This window comes from Aspergillus oryzae, chromosome 3 (genome assembly GCF_000184455.2).
Source record: "Aspergillus oryzae RIB40 DNA, chromosome 3".
In the NCBI taxonomy this organism is placed as follows: Eukaryota; Fungi; Ascomycota; class Eurotiomycetes; order Eurotiales; family Aspergillaceae; genus Aspergillus; species Aspergillus oryzae.
Genome location: NC_036437.1, coordinates 2,637,494 through 2,661,830, shown reverse-complemented (window position 1 = coordinate 2,661,830; position 24,337 = coordinate 2,637,494). Strand labels below are relative to the sequence as shown.

General features: G+C 38.5%; 11 protein-coding genes across 11 annotated transcripts; 5 read left to right on the top strand and 6 right to left on the bottom strand.

Moving 5' to 3' along the window:
- Nucleotides 1–7,176: 7,176 nt before the first annotated feature.
- Nucleotides 7,177–7,756, top strand: AO090023001009 (DUF1761 domain-containing protein; the record flags this gene model as incomplete). The annotated part of the gene is made up of 3 exons (XM_001821443.3): nucleotides 7,177–7,192; nucleotides 7,255–7,559; nucleotides 7,622–7,756. 3 exons carry the CDS (start codon nucleotides 7,177–7,179, stop codon nucleotides 7,754–7,756), a joined length of 456 nt encoding a protein of 151 aa, XP_001821495.1.
- A 590-nt stretch (nucleotides 7,757–8,346) lies between these two features.
- AO090023001008 (putative NADH-ubiquinone oxidoreductase 21 kDa subunit) lies at nucleotides 8,347–9,040 on the bottom strand (the record flags this gene model as incomplete). Its single annotated transcript, XM_023235867.1, has 2 exons — nucleotides 8,347–8,371; nucleotides 8,424–9,040. 2 exons carry the CDS (start codon nucleotides 9,038–9,040, stop codon nucleotides 8,347–8,349), a joined length of 642 nt encoding a protein of 213 aa, XP_023090846.1.
- A 686-nt stretch (nucleotides 9,041–9,726) lies between these two features.
- On the bottom strand, nucleotides 9,727–10,539 carry AO090023001007 (thioredoxin peroxidase DOT5; the record flags this gene model as incomplete). Its single annotated transcript, XM_001821441.3, has 2 exons — nucleotides 9,727–10,064; nucleotides 10,254–10,539. 2 exons carry the CDS (start codon nucleotides 10,537–10,539, stop codon nucleotides 9,727–9,729), a joined length of 624 nt encoding a protein of 207 aa, XP_001821493.1.
- A 923-nt stretch (nucleotides 10,540–11,462) lies between these two features.
- On the top strand, nucleotides 11,463–12,107 carry AO090023001006 (putative mitochondrial protein sorting (Msf1); the record flags this gene model as incomplete). Its single annotated transcript, XM_001821440.3, has 2 exons — nucleotides 11,463–11,615; nucleotides 11,688–12,107. The coding sequence occupies 2 exons, from the start codon at nucleotides 11,463–11,465 to the stop codon at nucleotides 12,105–12,107; spliced, it is 573 nt and encodes a 190-aa protein (XP_001821492.1).
- A 473-nt stretch (nucleotides 12,108–12,580) lies between these two features.
- Nucleotides 12,581–12,994, bottom strand: AO090023001005 (uncharacterized protein; the record flags this gene model as incomplete). The annotated part of the gene is made up of 1 exon (XM_001821439.3): nucleotides 12,581–12,994. One exon carries the CDS (start codon nucleotides 12,992–12,994, stop codon nucleotides 12,581–12,583), a length of 414 nt encoding a protein of 137 aa, XP_001821491.3.
- Nucleotides 12,995–14,399: 1,405 nt separating this feature from the next.
- On the top strand, nucleotides 14,400–15,926 carry AO090023001003 (ethanolamine-phosphate cytidylyltransferase; the record flags this gene model as incomplete). The annotated part of the gene is made up of 4 exons (XM_001821438.3): nucleotides 14,400–14,523; nucleotides 14,585–14,702; nucleotides 14,770–15,544; nucleotides 15,609–15,926. 4 exons carry the CDS (start codon nucleotides 14,400–14,402, stop codon nucleotides 15,924–15,926), a joined length of 1,335 nt encoding a protein of 444 aa, XP_001821490.1.
- A 311-nt stretch (nucleotides 15,927–16,237) lies between these two features.
- On the bottom strand, nucleotides 16,238–16,865 carry AO090023001002 (monothiol glutaredoxin GRX5; the record flags this gene model as incomplete). Its single annotated transcript, XM_001821437.3, has 3 exons — nucleotides 16,238–16,389; nucleotides 16,469–16,745; nucleotides 16,839–16,865. The coding sequence occupies 3 exons, from the start codon at nucleotides 16,863–16,865 to the stop codon at nucleotides 16,238–16,240; spliced, it is 456 nt and encodes a 151-aa protein (XP_001821489.1).
- Nucleotides 16,866–17,483: 618 nt separating this feature from the next.
- On the bottom strand, nucleotides 17,484–18,692 carry AO090023001001 (putative para-hydroxybenzoate-polyprenyltransferase Coq2; the record flags this gene model as incomplete). Its single annotated transcript, XM_001821436.3, has 1 exon — nucleotides 17,484–18,692. The coding sequence occupies one exon, from the start codon at nucleotides 18,690–18,692 to the stop codon at nucleotides 17,484–17,486; it is 1,209 nt and encodes a 402-aa protein (XP_001821488.3).
- Nucleotides 18,693–19,964: 1,272 nt separating this feature from the next.
- AO090023001000 (putative JmjC domain protein) lies at nucleotides 19,965–21,926 on the top strand (the record flags this gene model as incomplete). The annotated part of the gene is made up of 1 exon (XM_001821435.3): nucleotides 19,965–21,926. The coding sequence occupies one exon, from the start codon at nucleotides 19,965–19,967 to the stop codon at nucleotides 21,924–21,926; it is 1,962 nt and encodes a 653-aa protein (XP_001821487.3).
- Nucleotides 21,927–22,556: 630 nt separating this feature from the next.
- AO090023000999 (uncharacterized protein) lies at nucleotides 22,557–23,122 on the bottom strand (the record flags this gene model as incomplete). The annotated part of the gene is made up of 2 exons (XM_023235865.1): nucleotides 22,557–22,840; nucleotides 23,035–23,122. 2 exons carry the CDS (start codon nucleotides 23,120–23,122, stop codon nucleotides 22,557–22,559), a joined length of 372 nt encoding a protein of 123 aa, XP_023090845.1.
- Nucleotides 23,123–23,403: 281 nt separating this feature from the next.
- On the top strand, nucleotides 23,404–24,025 carry AO090023000998 (cytochrome c oxidase assembly factor 1 family protein; the record flags this gene model as incomplete). The annotated part of the gene is made up of 2 exons (XM_001821433.3): nucleotides 23,404–23,865; nucleotides 23,933–24,025. 2 exons carry the CDS (start codon nucleotides 23,404–23,406, stop codon nucleotides 24,023–24,025), a joined length of 555 nt encoding a protein of 184 aa, XP_001821485.1.
- Between the last annotated feature and the right edge of the window lie 312 nt (nucleotides 24,026–24,337).

Genomic DNA, 24,337 nt, shown 5'->3' with positions numbered 1-24,337 from the left:
TAATAAAATAATATTAATTTAAAAAAAATTATAATATTTTATTTATAAAAATAAATTTTATTTTATTAATAAATATTTATAAAAAAAAGTCTTAGTATAATTAATTTAAATAAAAAAATTTTTAAAATAAAAAATAATAAAAGATTAATATAGACTCTATATATATAATTTTATATTTTATTATAAAAATTATAGTTTATTTTTATATTTTTATTTATATTTAAAATATTATTAAAATCTTCATAAATATAAATAATTATATTAAAATTATAAAGTATAAAGAATCTATATTTTTATATTTTTAATAAAAAAAATTAGTTAAATTATTATATTTATTTATAAAATTTAGAAAAATTTTATTACTAATATAAATTTAAAAAAGATTATTTAAATATTTATTAAATTTTATATTATTATTAATAAAAATTTTAAATTAAAAAAATATTTAATATTTATTTTTATAACTATACTATAAAATCTATATATTTATTTATTAATATAAAATTATTATTAATAATTTAAATTTTTTATTATTAAAATTATTATTTTAAAAAAATTTATAAAAATCTATAGAAATTATATCTATATTTTTATTATTATTAAAATATTTATATAATTTATTAAATAGAAAAATATTTTTTTATTAAAAAATATAAAGATTCTATTTTTATATAAAATAATTAAGTATATCATTAATATAATTACTAGTAAAATCTTACTATATAGATTAATATATTTTTTTATTAAAAATAAAATTTTATGTTTTATATTAATATTTAAATAAAAATCTTATTTATAATTAGATTTAGTATTTAAAAAGTTTTATAAAAATATTTATTTTATTTTTTTTTAAAAAAATAGAGATCTATAATTATATATAAATTATTAAAAATTTAATAAAATAATAATAAAAAATTATTATTTTTTATTTTTAATTTTAAAGAATTTTAATTAATTAGTTAATTTAAAATATTTTATAAAAATTAATTTATATAATATTTATTTTTAAATTTAAATTAAAAATAAATAAATAAAAAATTATATTTTATATTTAATATAATTATTATAAATATATAATTAGAGTGGTATTCGGGCCGGGTTCGGGTCCTAGATCTAGAAACCGCCCCCGACCCGGCTCCGGTTCCGGGTTCGAGATCTAGGACCCGCCCCGACCCCGAACCCGGGCCAATCTAGATCAACCCGACTCGTTGGGGCCCCGCCAAGCCACAGGCTAAACCTAGTTAGGTAAGGCGTCGCTTATTAATCAGGTGCCTTACCTAATTAGGCCTAGTATAATAATTTTAAAAGCTCTATATCTCTACCATTTCTATATATATTGAATTGATATTTTATATATATATATATAATCTAGATCTATATAGAAATGTAAAAAAATCTAGATTTTCTAGATTTTTAGATCACATGACCTTTTTCGGGTCGGGGCGTTTTTCTAGATTTAGGGTCGGGTTTTGGCTCTAGAAACGACTCGAACCGGGAGCCGGGTTGGGGCGGGTTCGGGTCGGGTTTCTCGGGTTACCCGTACCACTCTATATATAATTATATTATTTAATTATATTAATATATTTATAGTTTTTAAAATTATATATATATTATTTTATACAATATTTTTAATATATTTTATATAATTAATTTTAATAATATTCTATAAAAAAATATTAAAATATTTTTAAAAATTAATTTATATATTAAATTTTATAATTTTTATTAATAATTTATTTAAAGTTTTTTATAAATTATTTTATTTTTAATCTTTCTATTAAAAAAATTAGAATATAAATAAAAACTAAAATTAATTTATTTTATATTTATTAAAAAACTAATATTTTAATAATTTATTAATATTTTTTAATCTATATTATTTTTTTAATATTTTAATTTTAAATTATTAAATTAAATAAAAATATTTATTATTTAAGAATAATATAATTATAAAAATTTAATAAAATTAAATTAAATTATAATATATTTAATTAAAAAGTTTTTATTATTTTTTATTTATTTAAATATTAATAATAATATATTAAAAATTTATTATATATTATTAGAATTATTTTTAATTATTTTAATCTATAAATCTTTATAAAATAGTTTAAATTAAATAAATAATAAATTTATTAATTTATATTTTTATTTTTTTTAATTTTATAATTAAATATAGAACTAGAAAATAAAATCTAATTAATAAACTTTTTTAAATAATAAAAAAAATTTTAATTTAAATCTAGTAAAATATTCTTATAAAAAATTTTAAAATTTAATATTTATATAATGTTAAATTTTAAAAAAATTAATATAGAAATAGTTAATTAAATTATAAAAAAAATTAAATTATAATTAATATATTTTTTAATTTTTTATATAAAATATTTATATTACTAAAAAAATATATATTATTAAAATAAATTAGTATTTAAAAATTTTAATTTAATAAATATAATTTAAAGATTTAAAAATAAACTAATAAAAAATTATTATAAAATAAGATTTTATAGAAAATAAAAATTAAATACTTAAATTTAATAAATTTATTAATATTAAAAAATAATTCTATATTTTTATAAAAGAAATCTAAAATAAAAGCTTTTATTTTTATACTATAATAATTTTATAATAAATTAAAATTAATAATATAATTTTAGTATAAATTTTATTATTGAAACTATATTAAATTTAAATTATTTATAATATTTTATTTATAAATTAATAAATGAATAAAATATATAAACTAGGTTTTAAATAACTATCTTTATTATTTTATTAATAAATAATAAATTAATTAATTAAATTTATTATTTATAAGAAAATTTATTTATAATAATATATAAAATATAATAACAAAATTTTTATTATTTAAAATTTTATTTAATTATTTATTTAATTTTTATTTATATATTAAAAATATTATTTTTTTAAAATGAATTTTAATAATATAAATATATATTAAATAATTATTAAAAATTTATAGAACTTAAAAAGAATATTAATAAAAATTAATTAAATTATTAATAAAATATTATAATAAATATTATTAATTAAAATAATTTAAAAAAATAATATAATAATATTATTTATTAAAAATATTAAATTTAAAAATGTATTTTAAAAATTAATTTTTAATTTTATTAGATTATTGTTACGCCCGGGGCTTCGTCGTCAAGTCTGAGACCAGTTAGCGGACCACGTTTCGAGGGTTACTAACCTGAAGTCGTTCTTTGACCTCCGTCGCTGTTGGGTTGCGGTCTGGGGAAGACGGGAGTCGTTATGAGGCTTCCGTCGACACTAGACTGCCGTCGACACTAGACTGCCGTCGATACTAGACTGCCGTCGTCACAGGGATGCAGTCGACACAAGACTGCCGTCGATACTAGACTCGAGTCCAAAGGGCCAGGCCTATTAAGTACGTATACTTAATAGTTAGAAGAGTGCGAACGAGTTGAGACTGGTCTTGCTACTAAAGGTAACTCTGTAGTAACCATGTGTATTGATCACGAAGAACTAAACTTAAGTACATAAATGAGTGTCCTTATATATCCTTGCCCGTCGTGTCACTGCTACGACTCTTCGTGTCAGTGATACGATGTATCTTGTCAGTGCTACGAGCTTGTCGTGTCGCTGATACGTTTGGTCGTGTCACTGCTACGATGCACGTGACTTTGTTGTGGTAGCTGGTATCGGCGTCCGTAGCCCTTTCCGAATAACTACTAGATAAACGATTCGTCGGGTGCCTTCCACTCAGGAATCGGCCATCGTCATCCTATCGTTATTCTGCCTTGTGTGTCCGCCTTCGATAAGGTGCGCTAGACAAGGGTCTGTAACAGTAAACTACCTTGCAGTGCAAAGTACTACTGTAGTCTGTATGTACATAGCATATCTAGATGTCCAGAATAATAATACTATATCTAACAATTACAGAGTATAGTGAATATAATTCTTAAAAGATATAATTATTTATACTACCTTGGTATGATTGTTGGTGATTAGCCTAGTGTAAGAGATATCGCCAGGGCCCGATATTCCACAAGGCCAAAAGGTCAAATAATTCTGAATCAACGATTCAGAATGCCCTGGTCAGACCTATATAGCTTCCCGCCGTTACACCTAGCTCTAATTAGATAGTTTATAGATTAATGGATAGTAGTAGTAAGTATAGCAACTGCATAGTAATTCAATTTTTACTAGTTTTCACTAGTGGTATTGGTATTGTATAAATCATTCTACCTAGTACCAGTTAGAGGGGTATTGTCTCTCATCCACTTTAAGCAAGTATAACTAACTAAAGTAACTAACGTAACCCACAAACAAGCGGGCTACACAATCAAGCGGGCCACCACGCGTTATTTCTACGCGTCTATTTTTTTTAAAACTATTTAATTACTAGCCATACCACCAAAAATATCTAAATTATTAAAAAAAAAGATAGAATAAAAGAAAAGAATTTTATTAGCTATATTAACTATTAAAAATAATAATATTAATAATATTTATAAAGCTGCGCGTATTTTTAATATATCTTATATAATATTATAAAAATATCTAGTAAAATATATATTTTAATTAGATTTATATATAAATAATTATAAATTAACTATTAATAAAAAAAATTACTTAAAAAATAGATTCTATTATTAAATCTATATAAAATATCTTTTTAATCTATATATATAGAAAAAATAGTTAATAGTCTATTTTTAAAATATAATATTATATCTTTCTCTATTACTATAAAAATAAATTAAATATTTAACTTTATTAAATATATATCTAAGCTTAAAATCTACTTTATATACTATTATAACTATTAATATATTAAAATAAAAGATTTAAAGATTTTAAATATCTAATTTTAATAAATAAATAAAACTATTTAAAAATATAGTATAGTTTTATTTAATATCTATAATTTTAATAAAACTAGATTTATAATAGATTTAATTACTACTACTAAAATAATTACTAGATCTAATATATTAAATAAGTTATTTTTATTATAGCTAAATAACTAAAAATAGATTATTTCTATAGAATATATTAATTTTAATAAATAGACTTTATTTCTTTATATTATATTTAAAAATAAAATATATATAAAAATTTAGTATAACAATTAAAAAATTTTATTTAAATAAAGAATTAAGATTAATTCTAATAATTAAATAAATAATAAAATAAATCTATATTAATTATAGAATTATTTTATATTAATTACTATAGACTAATCTACTAAATAATATTAATTATTTACTTTAAAAATTATAATAGTTATCTAATATTTTAATTTAATTAAATATATTTAAAAAATAATATTATATTAATCTATATATCTATATATATTTTTTATAGATTTTAATTATTTAATATTATTATTTTTTTATCTTTAATATATATATATAATAGTCTTATTAAATCTAAAATATATTATAAATTTTATTATATTAATAAATTTAATTTTTTAAATATTTATTGTAATAGTGGTTGTCTTAGACAACTAGATCCCGCGTAAGCAAGCTACTAGAGGACTGCTAATTTATATAATATATAAATATATTTATATTAAAATTATATAGAGAATTTTAATTTTTAAATAATTTATTTTATTATACTAGATATAAAAATTACTATATAATTCGAAATAATTTTAAATCTTTTAATACTATATTTCTAAAGTCTATTAACTAATCATATACTGTAGATCTACTGCTAATAGATAGTAATACACTAGTAGAGTACTTATATTTATTCTAAAATTTATATATAGATATTTACTAGAAATAATATTTATAATATTTTTAAAGCTATTAGTCTAGTTTCTTTAAATTCTAAATCTATTTTATTTTAGTTAATAGTTTAGTTTAATATATCTATATTTTTAAATAGTAAATTAAATAGTTAAGATAGTTTAGTGTCTAAAACGTCTTATATAGTTAAATAATTAAAAAAATTAGAATTTATATTTAAAAAATTATTTAAAAATTAGTTTTACAGTTCTAATTTATCTATTAATATCTATTTAAATTAAATAATTAAAGGCGCTAAATAAGCTATAAATAATATAAAACTTTATATAAAAAGTAATTTAAAAAGTAAAAATACTCTATTAAATAGATTAGTTTTAAAAAAATATATTAATATTTAATATCTAAATCTATATAAAGTATAGAGCTTAGATAGATAAAGCTATTTAAATAGATAGAACTTAGTATATTAAATTAGAATCTAGATATGTATTTTCTAGATATTCTAGATATAATATATAGAACTATAAAATTATAAACTATCTAAATTAATAAAATTACTTATTTTTCTATATAAATATAAATTAATAATATTTTAATTAATTTTAATTTTAGTATAGCGGTGTGGTGGCCCGCTTGATTATATAGCCTGCTTGTTTGTGGGTTACGTTAAATAGTTCATGATTATTAATAATTGACAGGTTCTTTGAATTCAAGAAACATACAGAGTATCTATGGAAGTATTCCATGTCTGTGTCTAATAGGTTATAGGTGAGTGAGCATCTCCACTTCCGTCAGCCTAGACCTCCTACTGTACTTTACATAGCCTGAAACCAAATGCCAATATTGACAGGATGTATTCTAACCAATTCAATAAAAAGCATTATTTTATAATACAGTCACATAGTCAAAGGAATATCCAGCAATGGAACTCTCACCTTAGTGTATCTTGTTCAAAATAGCCCAAGCTTAGGTCACTTTGAATTTTGAAAGCGTTCTAGAACTACTAATCTGTCGGCTGACGTCATGGTGTTAGCCCCTCCCCCACTTTAACACAACTGTAGTAGTATTTACTTACCCTAAAGTACTACTAGTGGTAGTAACTAGTAGTACCCGCCGATTCAGCATCGTCGGGTCATTGGCCCGCCAAACTATGAGCCATTGAATCCAAGTTCTTCCTATGTCCTTGGATCATGACGACGTCACCTAACGCCTTGTCTTTCCCTTGCACTAAGTGACGGCAACAACATGTGACCTGTTTCCTGAGCTTTAGAAAAGGCCCGTCCTGTTCCACAAACCAACTTGTTCAAAAGAACACTCAGATTTGATTGAGTTTTACTATCAGCTCAGATCGCCTCCAACATCAATCAGACCTTTATTTGATTTCGACTGTAGACTAGGCTCCTACTCGCACTTTGACACCATGACGACTCTTCACTGTGAGTATTGATGACCATCGTCTCTTATTCTCTACTGTTGAATGCTAACCGACAATCACTAGATTTACCTCCGGTGAAGCCCTCTGCTATTGCTCTGGGCACGTTTTTCACACACACCGCGTCCTTGGGAATACTGGCTCCTGTCTTCGGTGACACTTACCATCGTGCGCAGGCAGCCAACACGAAAGAGGAATTCATCAAGTCCAAAGAGGCTGCCGGGGCTGCCGCAGCCTGGGGAAGCTCTTTGGTCGGTAGTGCCATGCAAACTTATGGAGTGGCTGCTCTGATTAACGCAACCGGGACGCTGAGTTACAAGGGCGCGGCGTATCTGGGAAGTCTGATTTTCATGGCTAGCTCTGCACCAAGTGTATGTGTTAATTATAGTCTTGGTTCACAAAGAAGGATTGCTGTGCTGACATCAGTTGATAGTTCATCAGCCAAATTTTTACCGAGAAGCGGCCTCTGGATACAGTTGCTGTAGGTGCAGTGAGCCGAGTCTTCGAGACAGTCGGGCTTAGTTTATTCCTTACTTGGTGGGGTACGCGTACGAATCCTTTCGATTAAGTATACCTCTGTTATGCTTTGAATATGATATTTGCTTGAGAGGCTATCCAACTTTGTGGACACGGTTCATAGGCGTGCTCAGTACATGTTCTGGTGCTCATGCTGTAATGTGGAAGAAAAGGTACATGGAACCAAGTAATTTCAAACTACAAAGGACGATGAAAAGATTGCAATGGGATCCATAGCTTGAAGAATCTAAGATATTCTAAAGACCGGGACGAAGTAATCTTGAGGTACCTGGTACTGCGAAATTACACTTCTTAGTCTGGCTACTAAGTAACTAATAGTTTCCTGTATCCCCTCCACCTAGCAGTTCGTTGCCTCCTAATATTATGCAAATATACATATATCCGACGCCCAGAAAAATAGAAACAAATACTCTCAGAAGCGCGGACCATTAGCGTTTCCTGCTTACGGAGTCTCATATAAATTTTTCCGCCCCAAGTACGTTGTGAGATAAAAATAAAAAATAAAAAATAAAAAATAAAAAATATTATAATAATATGATGAAATTGAATAGCAGTAAGTGGGATGGAGTGTGGAAGGTAAAGAAGAATGCGATATATTCAATCTCTAACTCGAATGCATCATCAAACAAATGTGCGGCAGGGATATCTTTTCCAGGTGATTAGTTTAGGACACATTACGAGGAAACAGGTCAACGTACGCATTGGGGTAGCCATGGTCATGATCAAGCTGATACTTGGAACCTGACGGGTTCATATTGCAAGGCTTCGGCGGCAAACCATTGGCCTTTAAGACACCCTGAATGCCCTTCTTATCCTTCTCAAAAAGGCCAGCCAGACCGCGTTCTTCTCCCTGCTGCTTGATAGAGATAAGTTGCTTTTCTCCTGCTTCACCAATCTGTAGAATATCATCCTTTGGTGCTGCCTGGCTGCCTACGGTGAGAAGACCGACAGAATCTGCTTGGCTCACAGTGCTAAGCTTAGGGTAACTCCTCCGAATATCACGCTTCCAATAAGGGTTGTCGGCAATATCACCAGCCGGAACGGTAACCGGATCGTCATAGGAAAGAGGAGGGAGAGCTCCGGGGGTCGGTAGACGATATTGGGCGTTCAATGGAACACCTGTTGAGCGATTGGGATCAATCGAAAGAAAGCGGCGAACACGCTCCCAGATGCCGGTGGATTGAAGTGTGTATTTCTGGCGGGAATGGAACTTTAGATAATACCCCGATCTGGAATGTATATTAGAGCTCTTTACCTTATGAACAGCGATGACATTCGATGCGGACTTTGCCGCCTTGAGAATCTCGCGAGCCATAATAAAATGCACTCTGTGCTAAATGAATTAGTTTGAAGAACTTCTCAGAATAGGTAATCAATGAGGTAGGATAGGGGGAAAAGAAACAGGACATTGCTGTTTTGCTGCTTTATACCTTTTCCAAGATAGAAATAGAATCTGGATGAATTGAGTCAATTGTCGTCCTGTGGTGAAATCAAGCTGTCGGGCTAGAAACGTCGCCGTGAACGGAACAACTGTATTTCCGCCAACTGTTGAAGTACGGCTGAGCCAATGGCGCGAGGGCTATTGCTGAGTATAACGTGAATACGGAGAGTACTATAGATGTAAATCAAACAATGATCATGAGAACAAAGTTCAGGGAACATTGCTTAGAAATGACTAAACTTAGAAAAGAGTAAAAGAAAGAGGCATTGTAAGAGTGATTGATACCGCTAATTGGGTTATTTGGGCGGCTCGTCAAGCATTTCTAAACGGGCTAACATTGAGGAGTATAGTACTCCGGAGTTCTTGACAAACACACAATTTTACATACATTGTCTCTAGAACAGAATGATATAGACTCAGTCGTAACTGTGGTCATTTGGTAGAGAGTCACTTCGAAGGAAACAAAAATCACAAGTAGTCCTACTTGCGTAGGTGCGGTTAATTCTGGGTTCGCCTATGGTTGCTGTCCTTCTGGTTGCTTTGACTGGTGACTGAAGCTGTCAGATACCCGATTCTGAACTGCTACTACTAGATTTCCTTGCAATCAATTGCCGCATAGCCTCCACCGTGGCATCCGGGCCACCAGGCTGCAGCAGCAGAACAGTACCTTCCTTATCTACAGCGAAAATGCCCCTAGTTGTTCCTTTAGGTGCCTTTTTGAACCCCAGAGCCGCAATCAGTGAAGATGCAGTATCGCAGAGAAGAGGATAGGGTAAACTCTGTTTGGCTTTGAAGGTGGTGTTTGCTCTTGGCGAATCCGCAGACAGTCCATAGATGGAGAAGCCAGTCGAAGTCAAATAGTCATAGTTGTCGCGAAACATGCAGGCCTGCTTTGTACCTAGAAGAATATAAGCCTTGTTTTCTAGAGGAGGGGTCAAAATAACGAGACTATAACAACCATAACAAGGACTAGGATGAGAGAGCGAATGAAGGAGAGACGGGAGCATGAAAACGCGGAAGAGGAAGAAATAGAAAATTAATTTACATGATATAAACGTGATTACAACCAAACGATCGTTTGACTTACAGCCGGGGGTGGAGGCTCTAGGGTATGTAAAGAGCACAACACCTGATTTGCTCTCATTAACCAACTTATAGAGTGTTGTCTTTATGCCATCATTTGTTTCAATCTCTCCACCAAATCCATCCAAAATGATTTTGTTGCCGACTTCGAGGAACCCTCCCGAGACCGTGGACGATTCGTTCTCCTGGGGCACACCTTCTGGTACAGTGGTTGACCGTTGGCCTTTTCTGGTCCTTTTCTCTGCCACAGGCAATTGAGTTGGCGCTTTGCGCTTTCGAAGCTCAACCATATTTCGTGATGTTTACCGTTGAGTAATGGTCGTGTGGGAAAGGAATAAGACAGTGTCGCATATGTTTAATATCCAACGTGGTCGGGAGCCGGTGACTGTACGCACTCTCCGCAAATTACCTACTGCAGGTGTTTTCACAGTTAACCTGGTCTCCTATCAGCATTTAGGACAGCAAAGTCACACTAAAAGGATTGACAGCTGTATTTGCTACAATGGGAGCCCAATAATACAGAGCAGCATCTACCGGTAATGTAATCAATATGTGCTTAATATGGTGGACGAAACCAAATATGACTTATACTGCTGGAGCAAGTTTAATACATTATGCATAAACATATCAGCTGTGGAGTTATCTGTTGTCATTGAATACTAATCATCTTCTTGATCAGTATGAAGTGGGTAGGTAGGTAATTAGTGCATAGTACGTAGTTCATTGTTCACTGTCTTACCCCATAGTTTTTGAAGAAGTTTGTCGTATTACCGCCGATGTGGGTTTTCTGCCGAGAACTCCCGATCCATGGCAAGAAGGAAGAAAAAAAAAAAGAAAAAGAAAAAAGGCTATCCCATTTTGTCATTGCTCACTGGAGAGTTGCGATCGCCACTTACTTTCATCTTCCAGACTGGATAGCCTGTTCTTCAAGCTGGTTCATTCGTCATCTTGTAGAATCAGATTTTCACTTCCTTTTTTGGCCTGCGTAGTCTTTTACTCCATTATAATTCCTTTGCTGTCACACTCTCTTAGCCCTTGCTCTTACCCTGTGTCGTTGCCAAAGAGGCTTGGTATCAGTCATTCATTGTCATTACTGTCCATCGATTTCCTGCGCTTTCTATATCGCCGTTTCATCCATTCACAATAATACTAGCCCTCCCCGGCCCAGTTCAGAAGCAGCAGCGGAAATCTTACATCAACCTCATCGATCGAAATGAAGGTCTTCTCCTCTACTTGTACTTTCGATTACTCTTGGGAGGAGGTATCAACGGCGAACTGGCGCAAGTACTGCCCGTGGAATGACAAGTCCACACATGTTGTGGCGGTAGACACGTTATCCCGGACTATTGACTCAGAAACTGGTATCGTATGTGCTTGTCCTGCTTAATCACTGCAACCAAAAAGTACGGTAGGGTAACTAACTTCCGTATAATTGCAGTTGCGCACAGAGCGTCTTATTACATGTGATCAATCCGTGCCGCAATGGGTTCTTTCTCTTTTCGGAGGAAGCGCTACCTCGCATGTTTACGAGGTCTCCTACGTTGACCCAAAATCGAAGAAAGTTACAATGTGCTCGACCAACCTCACATGGTCCAATGTTTTGAATGTCCAAGAGACTGTCACCTATCAACCATCCTCAGCGAAGCCGGCTTGTACCACGAATTTCAACCAGGAAGCCAAGATCACTGCTCTCTGCGGCGGGTGGCAAAAGATCAAGAACAAGGTAGAAGAGGCAAGTGTGGAGAGATTCAGTCAAAACGCTAAAAGGGGTCGAGAAGGGTTTGAGGCCGTGCTTGAGATGAGTCGACGGGTATTCGGTGAACAACGCGAGCGTGAGAACGATAGACTTCAGTCATGACTTGTCCAGTGTTCTATATCCGTGCAAGACTGGAATTCAGCACCATAAAATCGGGCATTTGCATATAGCGGCGTCAGTTCTGGTTGTTTCCAAGCGCAGGGTGCAAGTTGGCGTTCCTAGTCGTTTTCTGTTCCTAATGGTTTCTCTCTTTTCCCTTGTTGGTGAGCATGACTTGACTTTGTTCAATCCTTATCAAGTGTTTGACTAGCGATGATTGACTGTATGGTTATAACGCACTGTTTCTCACGAGACATACGTCCCTCAAAAGTTTCTTTATTGGTTTGAACTGCTCTGGGATCGTGAAACGTATATATTACATGATTACTTGAAGAGTGGCAATTGATTGTGATACCTCTCTTTTACCGTTACTGAAGGTGGCTGAAAGCAACAGAATGAAGCCGCCGCAGGGTAGTATTAGGTAGGAGCGCTAATTTATAAATCATATCGTTTAAGTGTTTGAGACGTGCCCGTAATTAACCTAGAAGACCCCCGAGGACAACGCGGCTTACACCCGAGACTTCATTCTTTGCATTCATCCGGCTCGCATCCTCAAATTCCCGTACAACCCCTGCTACCATGATCTTTCGAAGCTTAGCATCGGCCTTGGAGAACATCTCACCCAGAGCAACAGTACAAACGGAAGGAGTCGGAACCAAAGATATAAGTCGAGTATAGCAGTCTATCAGCACGTCGCACAAAGTTACGAACGTTTCAAAATAATCTGGTTCAAACGGTAAGGATGGCGTCAGGAGATAGGAATACTCCTCGCCAGGGAGGAGCTCCGACGCTTCAGTGTGAGGAAAAGAGATGGCAGCGGCTGCTGCTGAAGCAGACGAGGTTAAATTACCTGTCATAACCTTTAGTTCAGATGGGTCGCTAGACTGCATGGGTAGACCAATCTCGGTGGCAGAACTAGCTCTTCTAGTTTTGGTTCCCGCATGCGCCGCTCTCTTTAACATCTGCGGTATCCGTGCCCTAGCAAGTGTTGATGAGGAGCTTCCATCAGGAGGGTGCACTTGCTGAAATGCTTCGAATTCAATCAAAAGTGCATTGAGTGCCCGCAGATATTCCACAGGAGTCGAGCTGACGTCTAGAATTGGCGGAAGTGATAAGCCCAAGAGAAGGTAATTTATCGCACGGCGAGAAAGCTTGCGGGCTTCGAAGTAAGGAATTCGGCCGATATCAGCCCGAGAAAAGTGTACAGTATTGAACCAGTAAATGCGGCCTTCGTGTCTGAAATGCCGTCAGCGATTCGTGCCTGGTTTACGTTTCTCTCGGGTTCATAATGGACTGACGCTTTTCTCAAGTAATCCAAAGTTGATATTCGCTTCGTAGCCATATCATGAATATGCTGATAGATGGCTGCAGCGCTCTGTGGCCCGAATGACCCCCCTCCACTGGTTAGCGGTGGAGGAAGAGAACCAACTGTGGTCTCGTGGCCTATGCTCGACTTGCCGGTGTCTCTACGAGTCAAGGTTGGAGCAAAGGTGGACGAGATCATATTCGACATGTTTCAACCGAAGGATTAATAAAGACAGAAGGGGGAAGATCAATGCAGGCAGATGTCTGCCCTCTGTTGGCGGACAAAGCAGGCTTAGTAGTTTGCTGACCTCCAGGGATAGAAAGTTGGAGTGATAACCTCCCGTAGAGTGTACCAAGACTTTCATCGATAAATGTGATTTAATTGCACCCGATAAGATTACTATGCTCCACTATTTAACCAACTAACTCCCTGGTTCGTGGCCGGTGGAACAAACTGGTGAAGATTAAACTACTTGAATCATTTTATTATCAGACATATAGCCAGCGATCAATTGGGATTAATTGGTATAGATATATGTACACTCTGTTTTTGTAGAGTATAATAGAGTAGTGAGCTAGGTATCGTACGCGTGACATCAATCACTCCTAGTGGGTATTTACAAAAGAGCACACATGTTACGTAGTTACCAATTATGTTCCTGCTTATTATTACTAGTATTACGGACATTCTCCGCAGCCGCATGGCACTTGGGCCTTCCTATGAGCACTCCAATCTCAGCCCCTCCCCCTTGTTCATCACTTTACTCCGTATGGTTGATAGTTCCCCCTTGGGTCTATTACCAGCGCTGAACTGACATTGTATTCACCCCACTTATCTACATATTCTGCATTCCTCCTGGTGTAAGGGCATTCTCAAGAAATGGAAGGAGGACAATTATAATAAAATTATAATCATCATGCTAATCATCAATTGCTGACAGCAAGTGTTTCTCTCGTCTTTCTGGTACCCCGCACTAGAAAAAGAAATAAATGAGTTCTTCCAACGAAGATCCTGTCCCCCTGCCAGGGCAATGGCCAGTTGACCCTCAATATGATGTACCGATTGACGAAGACCGTATATGGGTGGATGGATGCTTTGACTTCAGTCATCACGGTGAGAAGCGAAATCTTCTTACAGGTCTGATACTGGATTCTAATTTAAGACAAAATTGAAGGGCACGCGGGTGCCATGCTTCAGGCACGTAGACTGGGAAAGGAACTCTACGTTGGTGTGCATTCCGATAAGGCGATACTCAAGAACAAAGGCCCAACTGTGATGACTTTGACTGAGCGGTGAGTAGCTTAGCTTCCCATCTCGTTCGCGGCCTGGCTTGCTGACCCTGATTCCTTGTAAATTCAGTGTATCTGCTGTTGAAGCATGTCGGTGGGTAACTTGCTGTGTTCCCCATGCTCCATATGTGACACAATTACCATGGGTGTCTCATTATGGCTGCAAATATGTTGTCCATGGGGATGATATTACATCTGATAGCAACGGCGACGATTGCTATCGATTTGTGAAGGCTGCAGGGCGATTTCGTGTGGTCAAAAGGACCCCTGGAATCTCCACTACTGACTTAGTCGGTCGTATGCTCTTATGCACAAAGGGGCATTTTGTCAAAAATGTGAAAGGCACACTTGCCGGCGAGGAAGGATCTGGGAATCAAGAGGAACGGCAGTTGGCTGCCGCTAACCTTATGCAAAGAATTCGAGATTATGCCACTGATGAGACTGGTTTGCAGCCTGGTTCTCCTGTATGGATCTGGACTGGCTCGAGTTCTGCCAAGCTTGACAATACTATGGAAGAGCCTGGATTATTCGAGACAATTTCAGGTGGGAAGCCGTCCAGACCAGGACAGCGAATTGTTTACGTCGACGGAGGCTTTGATCTATTCTCTTCTGGACATATTGAATTTCTTAGACAGGTTTTGGCACACGAGGAAATGGAAGGTCGTCAGCGTGGCTGGTACGACCCTGAAGTGAGAGAGAGAAGACTCAGGGAATATGGAGAAGATTACGGCCCTGCTTATGTCGTTGCGGGCATCCACGACGATGGTGTAATCAATCATTGGAAGGGCTTCAATTACCCTATTATGAACATATTTGAGCGCGGACTTTGTGTTCTTCAGTGCCGTGTAAGCCATGCTACCCTCTGCCAATGCTGGTGACCATCCCTGTCGTCTTATTGACTGCCTTTAGTATATCCATGCCGTTATATTCTCCGCTCCTTTTTCACCAAGTGAGCCCTACCTAAGAGCCATGCCCCTAGGTGTCCCGGATGCTGTTTATCATGGACCCACCACATTTATTCCACTTACATATGATCCCTACACTGCCCCCAAAAGAATGAGCATTTTCAGAGAAACAGGTAGCCATGATTTCCAGCATGTGAATGCTGGCGAAATAGTTGGGAGGATCCTAAAAAGCCGTGAAGCTTATGAAGAGAGACAGCGGGCGAAGTTGCAGAAGGGTGTCATTGAAGAGCTGACGAAGGCTAAGGAAGACTCAATAAATTAGGCAAGCGACTCTGGTCCACACTACGGGACGAGCTGGATGTAAGCATTGCTAACACTTGTTGACTGATTTGTATGCCTTGATTCACATAATAGAGACTGAACCTGTAAGGGAAGAGGCTTGACTTATATTACTCGTGCTTTGTTGGACAGTATATCTTCAGCTCTAGCTGGATTTAACGCAGATAAAGTGACAAGGCTGATGGAACAGTTGACGCTCACAAGCTATCGTACTGCTTTGCATAAACAAATCTAGTACACACAGTCTCTCTCTCTCTCTCTTTATTTTTTTGACCTGAGCATCTATGCTCCGAGTTAGTCAGCCGCCACCAGAACATTCTTGTCTTCAAGCAATTTTGCAAGTTCCCCATTCTGATGCATAGACATTAGAATATCACAGCCACCAACAAACTCCTTATCCAAGTATAACTGTGGGATGGTTGGCCAGTCGGAGTATTCTTTGATACCTAAAAAGAAACACTGGTTAATGGACGTGAACTCAATTGAAGCGTCAACCGCCCTGCTAATTTCAATGTCAGGACATACCCTGACGCAATTCAGCATCCTCCAGCACGTTGAATGCGACAAACTTCTTGGGATCCACCCCTTGCAAGCCCAAGATCTGGATACTTGCTCGCGAGAAGCCACACTGAGGAGTCTCGGGGGTACCCTTCATGAAAAGGACAACCGGGGCAGATGCAATGGCTTTATCAATGGCCGATTTCGTCTCAGATGAGAGTAGTCGAGCGTAAAGGGCAGATGGTAACTGAAAACCATAGGGTCGTAGCGGCAGCGACTGTGGCCGCGAAAGCGGTCGGAATGCCTGTTTTAGTCTGCGTGAGCTTATGAAAGGTCAAGGGTAATCAACTGAGCGTAATATTCAATGAGTAAAACATAAAACATGGGTTGAACTTACCGACGAGAAAGCCACTCTTGAGAACATTGTTGGAGGCACTAGCACAGCAGATACTGACTTGGTCTACTAGTGAAATTACAAATGCCGGGCAGTATCCGTCATACTACACGTAAAGACGTGGCTCACTAAGCAGCAGCCAATAATGCGGTCAACGTCACCGCCCAGTTAGAGTATTCCGCTTTTGTCAGCAACCAGTTCCAGGTACCAGAAAGTACCCTGCAGTCTATCTCTGGTTCACTTTCGGTGATACTATGTACTCTTGGAGTGCCTAGCGCAATTTAGTCCGGGCAGCTAATGGTCTACGGTAGTGGTACCCTGCCCGAGCCTGCGGCTGTCTAGCCCTCTCACGATGGCTAAGTCCATAGGGTAAATCTAATTTCGATGGTGATAGAAATGATATCATGGCTAGGTGGTAGACCGTTCACTGCAAGGAGTCTCTTCACTTTAGGGATACTGCAAGACTCGATTACTAGGTTATTGGAGACTCACGAAGTATGCCGTGGGACCGACAATTAAGTGATGCAAGCAATATACTAACACCGAATGTCAATACAAACTTAATTCGAGATTTTTTCCCCTTGCGGCAATGAGATCAAGATCCTAGACATTCTAAACACGATGATATAATGCTACATTATTGACCGATCAGTTGAGTTCTCCATTGGATTCGGAAGTTACGTCTGTGATCACTTGTGGTGATCTTGTATTCTTCCCGTCCAAACCAGTCGCACGCGCTATATAGTCAAAGAACATCCCCAAGGTAATGCCACCTCCAGTGAGCAAACAACCATTCTTGAACCACCACCAGCAGTTCTGGACATTTTTCAGCTGAACTTTCCATATCATGATTCCAAGAGAAAGAACCGCGCTGCCACAGCTGCCAATAAAGAAGACGGGGCCAGCGCCAGCCGACACGCCCGCTGCAGCAAGCAACGCTACTTGGACAACTGCTAGACCAGAAAGAACGGTTTTTGTATTGTGTTCATGACGAAGAGCGATGGACTTGATACCTGCCGCTACATCATCCTTTATGTCCATATGGGCGTAGATCATATCGTACAGGATTGTCCAAGCAACACAGCTAGAATAGAGTGCTGCTGCTGACTCCAAGGCAGAATGGTTGCTGAGAAGATCTATGCCTAACGCAGGAAACCCCATCATCGCACCCCATGAAAATGTTAGGCCCAGAACGGCTTGCGGGTAGTACGTGATGCGCTTTGCGAGAGGGTAAGTCGTCACAAGAAGCAGACTAGGTATCCCGTACCAAAGACACAGCGTTGGGAATTGGAGAAGAATGCCCAATCCCGCCAGCAACTGCATCCCAGTGAACACTACAGCTTTGCGCGGGGATACTGCCCTTCTAGCGATTGGCCGGAACTTGGTGCGTTCGACATGTGGATCCAGATTTCTATCCCACAAATCATTGATTGTACAACCGGCGCCTCGCATGACCAAAGCTCCCGCTAAAAACAGTCCCATCGTCCCAAGGACTTGGAAAGGGGTTGACGATGTCATAGGTGCCGCGAGAAGTGTCGAGAATGCGCATGGGAAGAAAAGATAGTATGTGCCAGTAGGTTTGTCAAGGCGTATCAGTTCGGCATACGGTATCCAAGACTGAGGAAGAGAGGCAACAAGTCCTGTCTTTGGTGGAGAGTAACGAGTTACTGAGGTCGGTTCTGCTGTGTGGGGTGACTTCGTAGTTGATGGGGATGAGTATGGTAGGTGCAAATTGAACCTTCTTAATGCCAATCCTGCGCGTGTTGTGGGCCTGGGTGTAACAAAAAGGGTAGATCTCTGCCTAGTATAACATCCCGAAATAAAGCGAGGGGAGAGACTATATCGAAGGTGCGCCATTTCACGCCGGTTGGGACGAATTGCTCTTGATTCCAAGCAACTGCGTGATTGCATACTCCAATACATGGCCACACGAGTAGTAAAGCCCATTCTTCAAGGCTATCAGGCGGTATCTAGAAATCACCTGCAGCGAAGTACCAAAAACTTTTCTTCGATGCTTTAGTGGGTAGGCCAATTGAAGTTCATCTTGGTGAGCGAAGTAAGCAGAGTCAGAATGCTGAGCTGCAATCGCTTTGATGGCTAGTGCAGGAACGCCCTCACAGATGTTAGCCTGTAAGCCAATGGCCCTTTAGCTGTATAGGGTTTCAATGTCTTTTCAAGAGTTGTGTGCGACTTTTGTAATATAAGCCTTCTATGTAGTCATTAGGATCCAGGATCTTTTCTTTTCAATAATGGAAGATCCACAGTAATAAGGTAATGTTCAAACCTAACCGAATGCAGGAAGGCGCGGCGGGTACCTACCAGGCCAGAAGTTCTTGTGTACCACGACCGCGGGAAAGTTGAACCATTTGCTTCAAATCTTGCTTTCTATTCCGTCTTCCAATCAACTATCTATCACATTGTTCTGTCATGGTCCTCAACTTCTGCGCCTCCAATCATTCGTGGAGTTTGATATGGCAAATATTTCTTTGAACTACGATGCGGAAGACGATTGCCAGTTAGCCTCTGCTGTTGCTCCGCTTTGCTGCTCCGATCACTGCACGAGAGCCCACATTGTGTTGACTTGAACGATTCAAGGCTTTCCAATCTTAGAAAATGCGTTACGGCCAGACCTTATAGCGATTTACTGTGATTTTTACTGGGTACCACATGCAGAGGCGCCAAACCTCTTGCTACTTCATTGTTCCAACTTTTGATTTTCTCAGTAGTTACTAGGATGCCTGCTCAACGGCCACGGGCGGCCTTTGAGCCCATTTCTCCAGACCTGGATATTGCGCATTTAGTAGACTCGACGCCAAATTTCGAATATGTAGCTAGGATACACTGCGATGCAATTGATGCGAATGGCCTGGAGAACTTCGAGAAACTTGTTTGGCTTCATGTGGTTTTGGGTGGAAAGCCTCTGGTTGTCGAAGGGTTTAACCAGAGGCTTGATAGTTCTATATTCTCTGAGAAATGGCTGAGGAGTCACTATTCAATGAAGAGTGAGTAACACTTTCAGTCCGCGCGCGCAGCCTTTTGTCTGACCGTGATTTTTATGAAGCGGAATTTGCTCGGAATCTCACGACACAAACCGACCTTCCACTTACTATTGGGCATTATTTAAAGAATATGCATATCCTTACGAATCAATGGACTCCTCATAACTACAAAGAACCAAATCGTCAAAGGATTTATCTTAAAGATATCGACTGCCCCCAACAATGGCATGACCACCTCAAACAGCTTATCCCTCCTCCGTTGTTCTATTTAAACAAGTCACCAGAGATGTTTGAAGGCCCCGGAGCGAAGACATCATCGTCAAATGACGAACTATTAGCACGATCAGCTTCAGGGAGGTCTATTGCTAAAGCCGGGGACCTCATGAGTTGTCTTCCGCCCTTCATGCGTGCTGAAAACTTGATGTGCTATATTGGTCACGAAGGGACCTACACGCCAGCCCACCAGGAGATGTGCGCCAGCCTTGGACAAAACATCATGGTTGAAGCCTCAGATGGTTCTGTTGAATACGGGCAAGCAACCAAGCCAGGGTCTTCCATTTGGTTCATGACTGAAAGCAAAGATCGTCACGTCGTAGCTGAGTACTGGATGTCTACGCTGGGGCATGATATTGATATCGAGGATCACTTCGCCCAGATTAATGCATGGAAAGCGGCCCCGTTCAAGACTTATGTTGTCGAACAAAGACCGGGGGATTTTCTCTTGGTTCCTCCACTAGCCGCACATCAGGTGTGGAACCGGGGAACGAGAACGATGAAAGTAGCATGGAATCGAACTATTGCAAAAACATTAGAATTGGCCTTGTTTGAAGCTCTCCCACATGCTAGAATGGTATGTCGCGACGAGCAGTACAAAAACAAGGCCATTGTCTTTTACTCACTCGACCACTATTCTGATCTTCTTTGTGAAGTGGGCGACAGCGGCGCTTGGGGCCTTCGGGTGCAGTTGCTGCTAGAGGATTTCGAGCTTTTATATGAACTTTATACCGAGATCCTGCTTTCCGAGAGCTTTTCGCATGATCCACCGAAAGAGAAGGATTTTGAATACGTTCCTTTCGATAGCAATATTACTTGCTCCTATTGTCGAGGCAACATTTTCAATAGATTTTTGACTTGCCCCTGGTGCATTGGTGAGGGAGATGACACCTACGACATTTGCATGGAGTGTTATACTATGGGCAGAAGCTGTGCTTGTATATCAAAGTTAAAGTGGGTTGAGCAGTTCCGTTGGAATGAACTGACTGGGAAGCATGAGAAGTGGAGGCAGCAATTACTAAGGTTCGCCGAAGCTAAGAGTGATAAATACCTATGTCTCCCCGCGAAGAGGGCCCAACTGGGCAAGAAAACTCTAGCCGAGATATGCCATGAGCAGATGAAACGTCGCCCCTGGGTCGATGTCACAAATCCGGTCTGTCAGCGAATAGAGGAAAAGAACAGTGGTTCGGAGAATGCTACCCCTACTCGGAAGCGAAGGAAAACTCACAAAAGCGATGCATGCACAAAAGGTGGCCGATGCCATATTTGCAAATGTGCTGAACCTATGTGGAAGCTCGCCTCATGCTCATACTGCAACTTGAGTTACTGCTATGGTAGTCTCTTCAGAGCCTTTAATATCCAACCACAGGATACCATGGAGATGTATCACTGGATGTGTCCTAGATGTCAAAAGATTTGCAGTTGCGCTGCATGCCGTCGAGATCCGACCATGAATCCTTACGAACCAAGGTACACTTTATTGGGCCACGACACTAGGAAGGTAGCAGATCCGCGCAGCGTGGAAAGTTTGGTGGATTTCCGTCAGTCCAACCTTCGATGGCTGAAGAAGGCTGGTGACGATGAAGTAGGTCGACTGAAAAAACACCAGAAAGAGGCAGATGAGAAGCGCAACAAAGCCTTGGTTGATAGCCGTATTGAGCTAGAGTTCCCCCAGGTAGTGGATGAATATTCAGAGAGTGTTCAATTGACCTCCCCTGCAGCTGGGTACTTTAAGGACTATAGAGACATACCCGTGGATCCTGCACTGGAGAAATTAGATGGATCTTTCCTCACTCCGCCGGAATCCATCAGTCAGTGACATGTGCAGAATTGCTTGAGAAGGGCAGGAGGCGCCGCAGACACGACAAGAAACTACACCTGGAATGCTGATATGGGTCTGATAATTTTTGTATTAGGAAAGATCTATCTATTCTTACCCCTTCCGTCTCTCTTCCCCATTATCTTGTTATCGACGGAGGGACTAACTGGAACCATTGGGCTATTTAGCATGATAATCCAATACTGATACCATTTGAAGGAGAGTGAGACACGCGTGACCTCAAGCATCCACGAAGCAGTGGTCTTAGACAATGAACAAAGCCTTGTGAATATCCAGTCAGTTACAATTGTACCAGGCAAACAAGAGCGGCAAGGGAGGGCGGAAGGTATGAAGAAGAGACAAAAACGAGTGCTGGTTATACATGATTAGTGCAGTCAGTAGCGATGTCATAAGCCCTAAACTCCTTTATACCCGTATCGTAGATCCTCAAGATGTTTAAGGTCAACAGAGAGCATCACTTTCCGCGCCAACATGATGATTGCAAGCATCCCTGCAAGATATAAAGTTAATCCCATTTTCCTGAAGGAACGCCTGCGATCAAACTCAAAGAGGCGCAGCTACGGGAAATACTCACCTCCGGGCACAATATATGCTTTTGGTTGTCTATCGCTAGGTGGTTCCACCAAAGAGAAGAGCCACACTACTAGTAACAGGCCACATATTGCGGTATTTATAGGGAGAAGGAACTTTCGAATGTGGGTTAGAATACCTGAACTTCGCATAGATCCTTTGCCCTTCGGATCCGAGCGGAAGTGCTTCATGATGTATGCCGTGGATATCAATGAAAGAATGCCCAAGAATGAAAGGAAACGCTCCTGTAAACCCGAGTCCTGCTGAAACACTGACGGAATGAATATTGAGACTGATAATAGTGGGATGGCAGCGAAGGTAACCTAATTGATGGATAGTACCGAGTTTGAGTTTCACGTTTAGCAATGCTCAAAGTGACAACTTCTGAGGGGAGTCATTTACAGTATATTCTGCATCGCGCTTATCATTTTGCGCTCGCAAGTGTTCTATTACTAACTCTTGCTCTGCAGAATTGTTAGTGGAAAATTGTACTAAGTCTGACATGTCCGTGACATACCCTCCTCGTCTAGCTCTTCACGTTCATGCTCGCCATCACCCAAATTGTCAGTATAACGAAACGCCTTGCGCAGCCGTGCAGCTGCCATGAGTTCAGGTGGTGTTGTATCTCTTTAAGTTGCACAGTGACAAAGTGTCATTCGTACAGCGGAAGATGACGTTGCATCCATATATTGCTGGGTCATCTCTACCTCCGCAGTTTGTCTTGTTTGGTTGTTCCTCTCCGCCACACAAGCTACATCTGCCTGGGAAGGAACTGCCAAGTTGCTAACATATCTACTATTGTCGTGCCCATGCTATCGACATATGACTAAGCTCGCCTCTGTACCATATCATTTAGCTAGCCATCTAGACTTGCATTTACCCTAAAATGGCTCTGAATATTGCACAGCGGCGCATTAGCGTTGTGCGAATCCCATTTTCTCCTGGCCGAACTTTTCTTCGTCGCAATCTCATTCCCGCCCCGCACGCCAACTCAGGCCCTTTGCTGGAACGACGGGCAGACCGCGAACTGCCTTCTGTAAACAAGGACCGACGGTGGATGCGGACCTTACCCATATTTGCCATTGCTGTCGGAGCTGCGATGCTAGGGATATTCAACTACCAGAAGTCTTCTTCAAGCGTGGTCAGCAGTACCCTTTATGCTCTTCGCACCTCCCCTCGTGCTCGCGAAATCTTGGGTGATGAGATTTACTTTGCTCAAAAGATACCCTGGATTAGTGGGGAAATGAATCAGCTACATGGACGTATCGACATATCCTTCAGGGTCAAAGGAACAAAGTCGCAGGGTACAATGAGGTTCCGCAGCATCAGGCCAGACCGAATGAGCTATGTTCGTTATAAACAAACACACTATACCCTTTTTTGTCCGGAAGTGCTCTTCTAACAGTTTTGCCCAGTTTCGTACGGAGGAATGGAGTCTGGAGACGGAGGATGGCACGGTCGTTCAGCTCCTTGACAACGCTACTGACCCGTTTCGTCAACATGACTAAATACTGTCAAGTTTTCCTGGAAGCTGGATCCCTGCATATGCGTGGTATTGTGCAGCACTTTCATCCTCGTACATCTTGAAGCTCCCCGTGCACTAACCTAGGCATGTAAGCGCCGGGACCATGGCACTTTTTGGCTCCTTCATTCTATTCCGGTACGAAGCGACGGTACTTCAGAGTACAGAGAGGCCGCAGAGACAAACCTGAGGGAAGTTTCATCGATGGAAAAGAATGGGAAGAGAGAGAACGATAAAAGGATATCATTTATGTACCATATACAGACGCCGCTTTGTGAAACAATATATTGTAATAGTA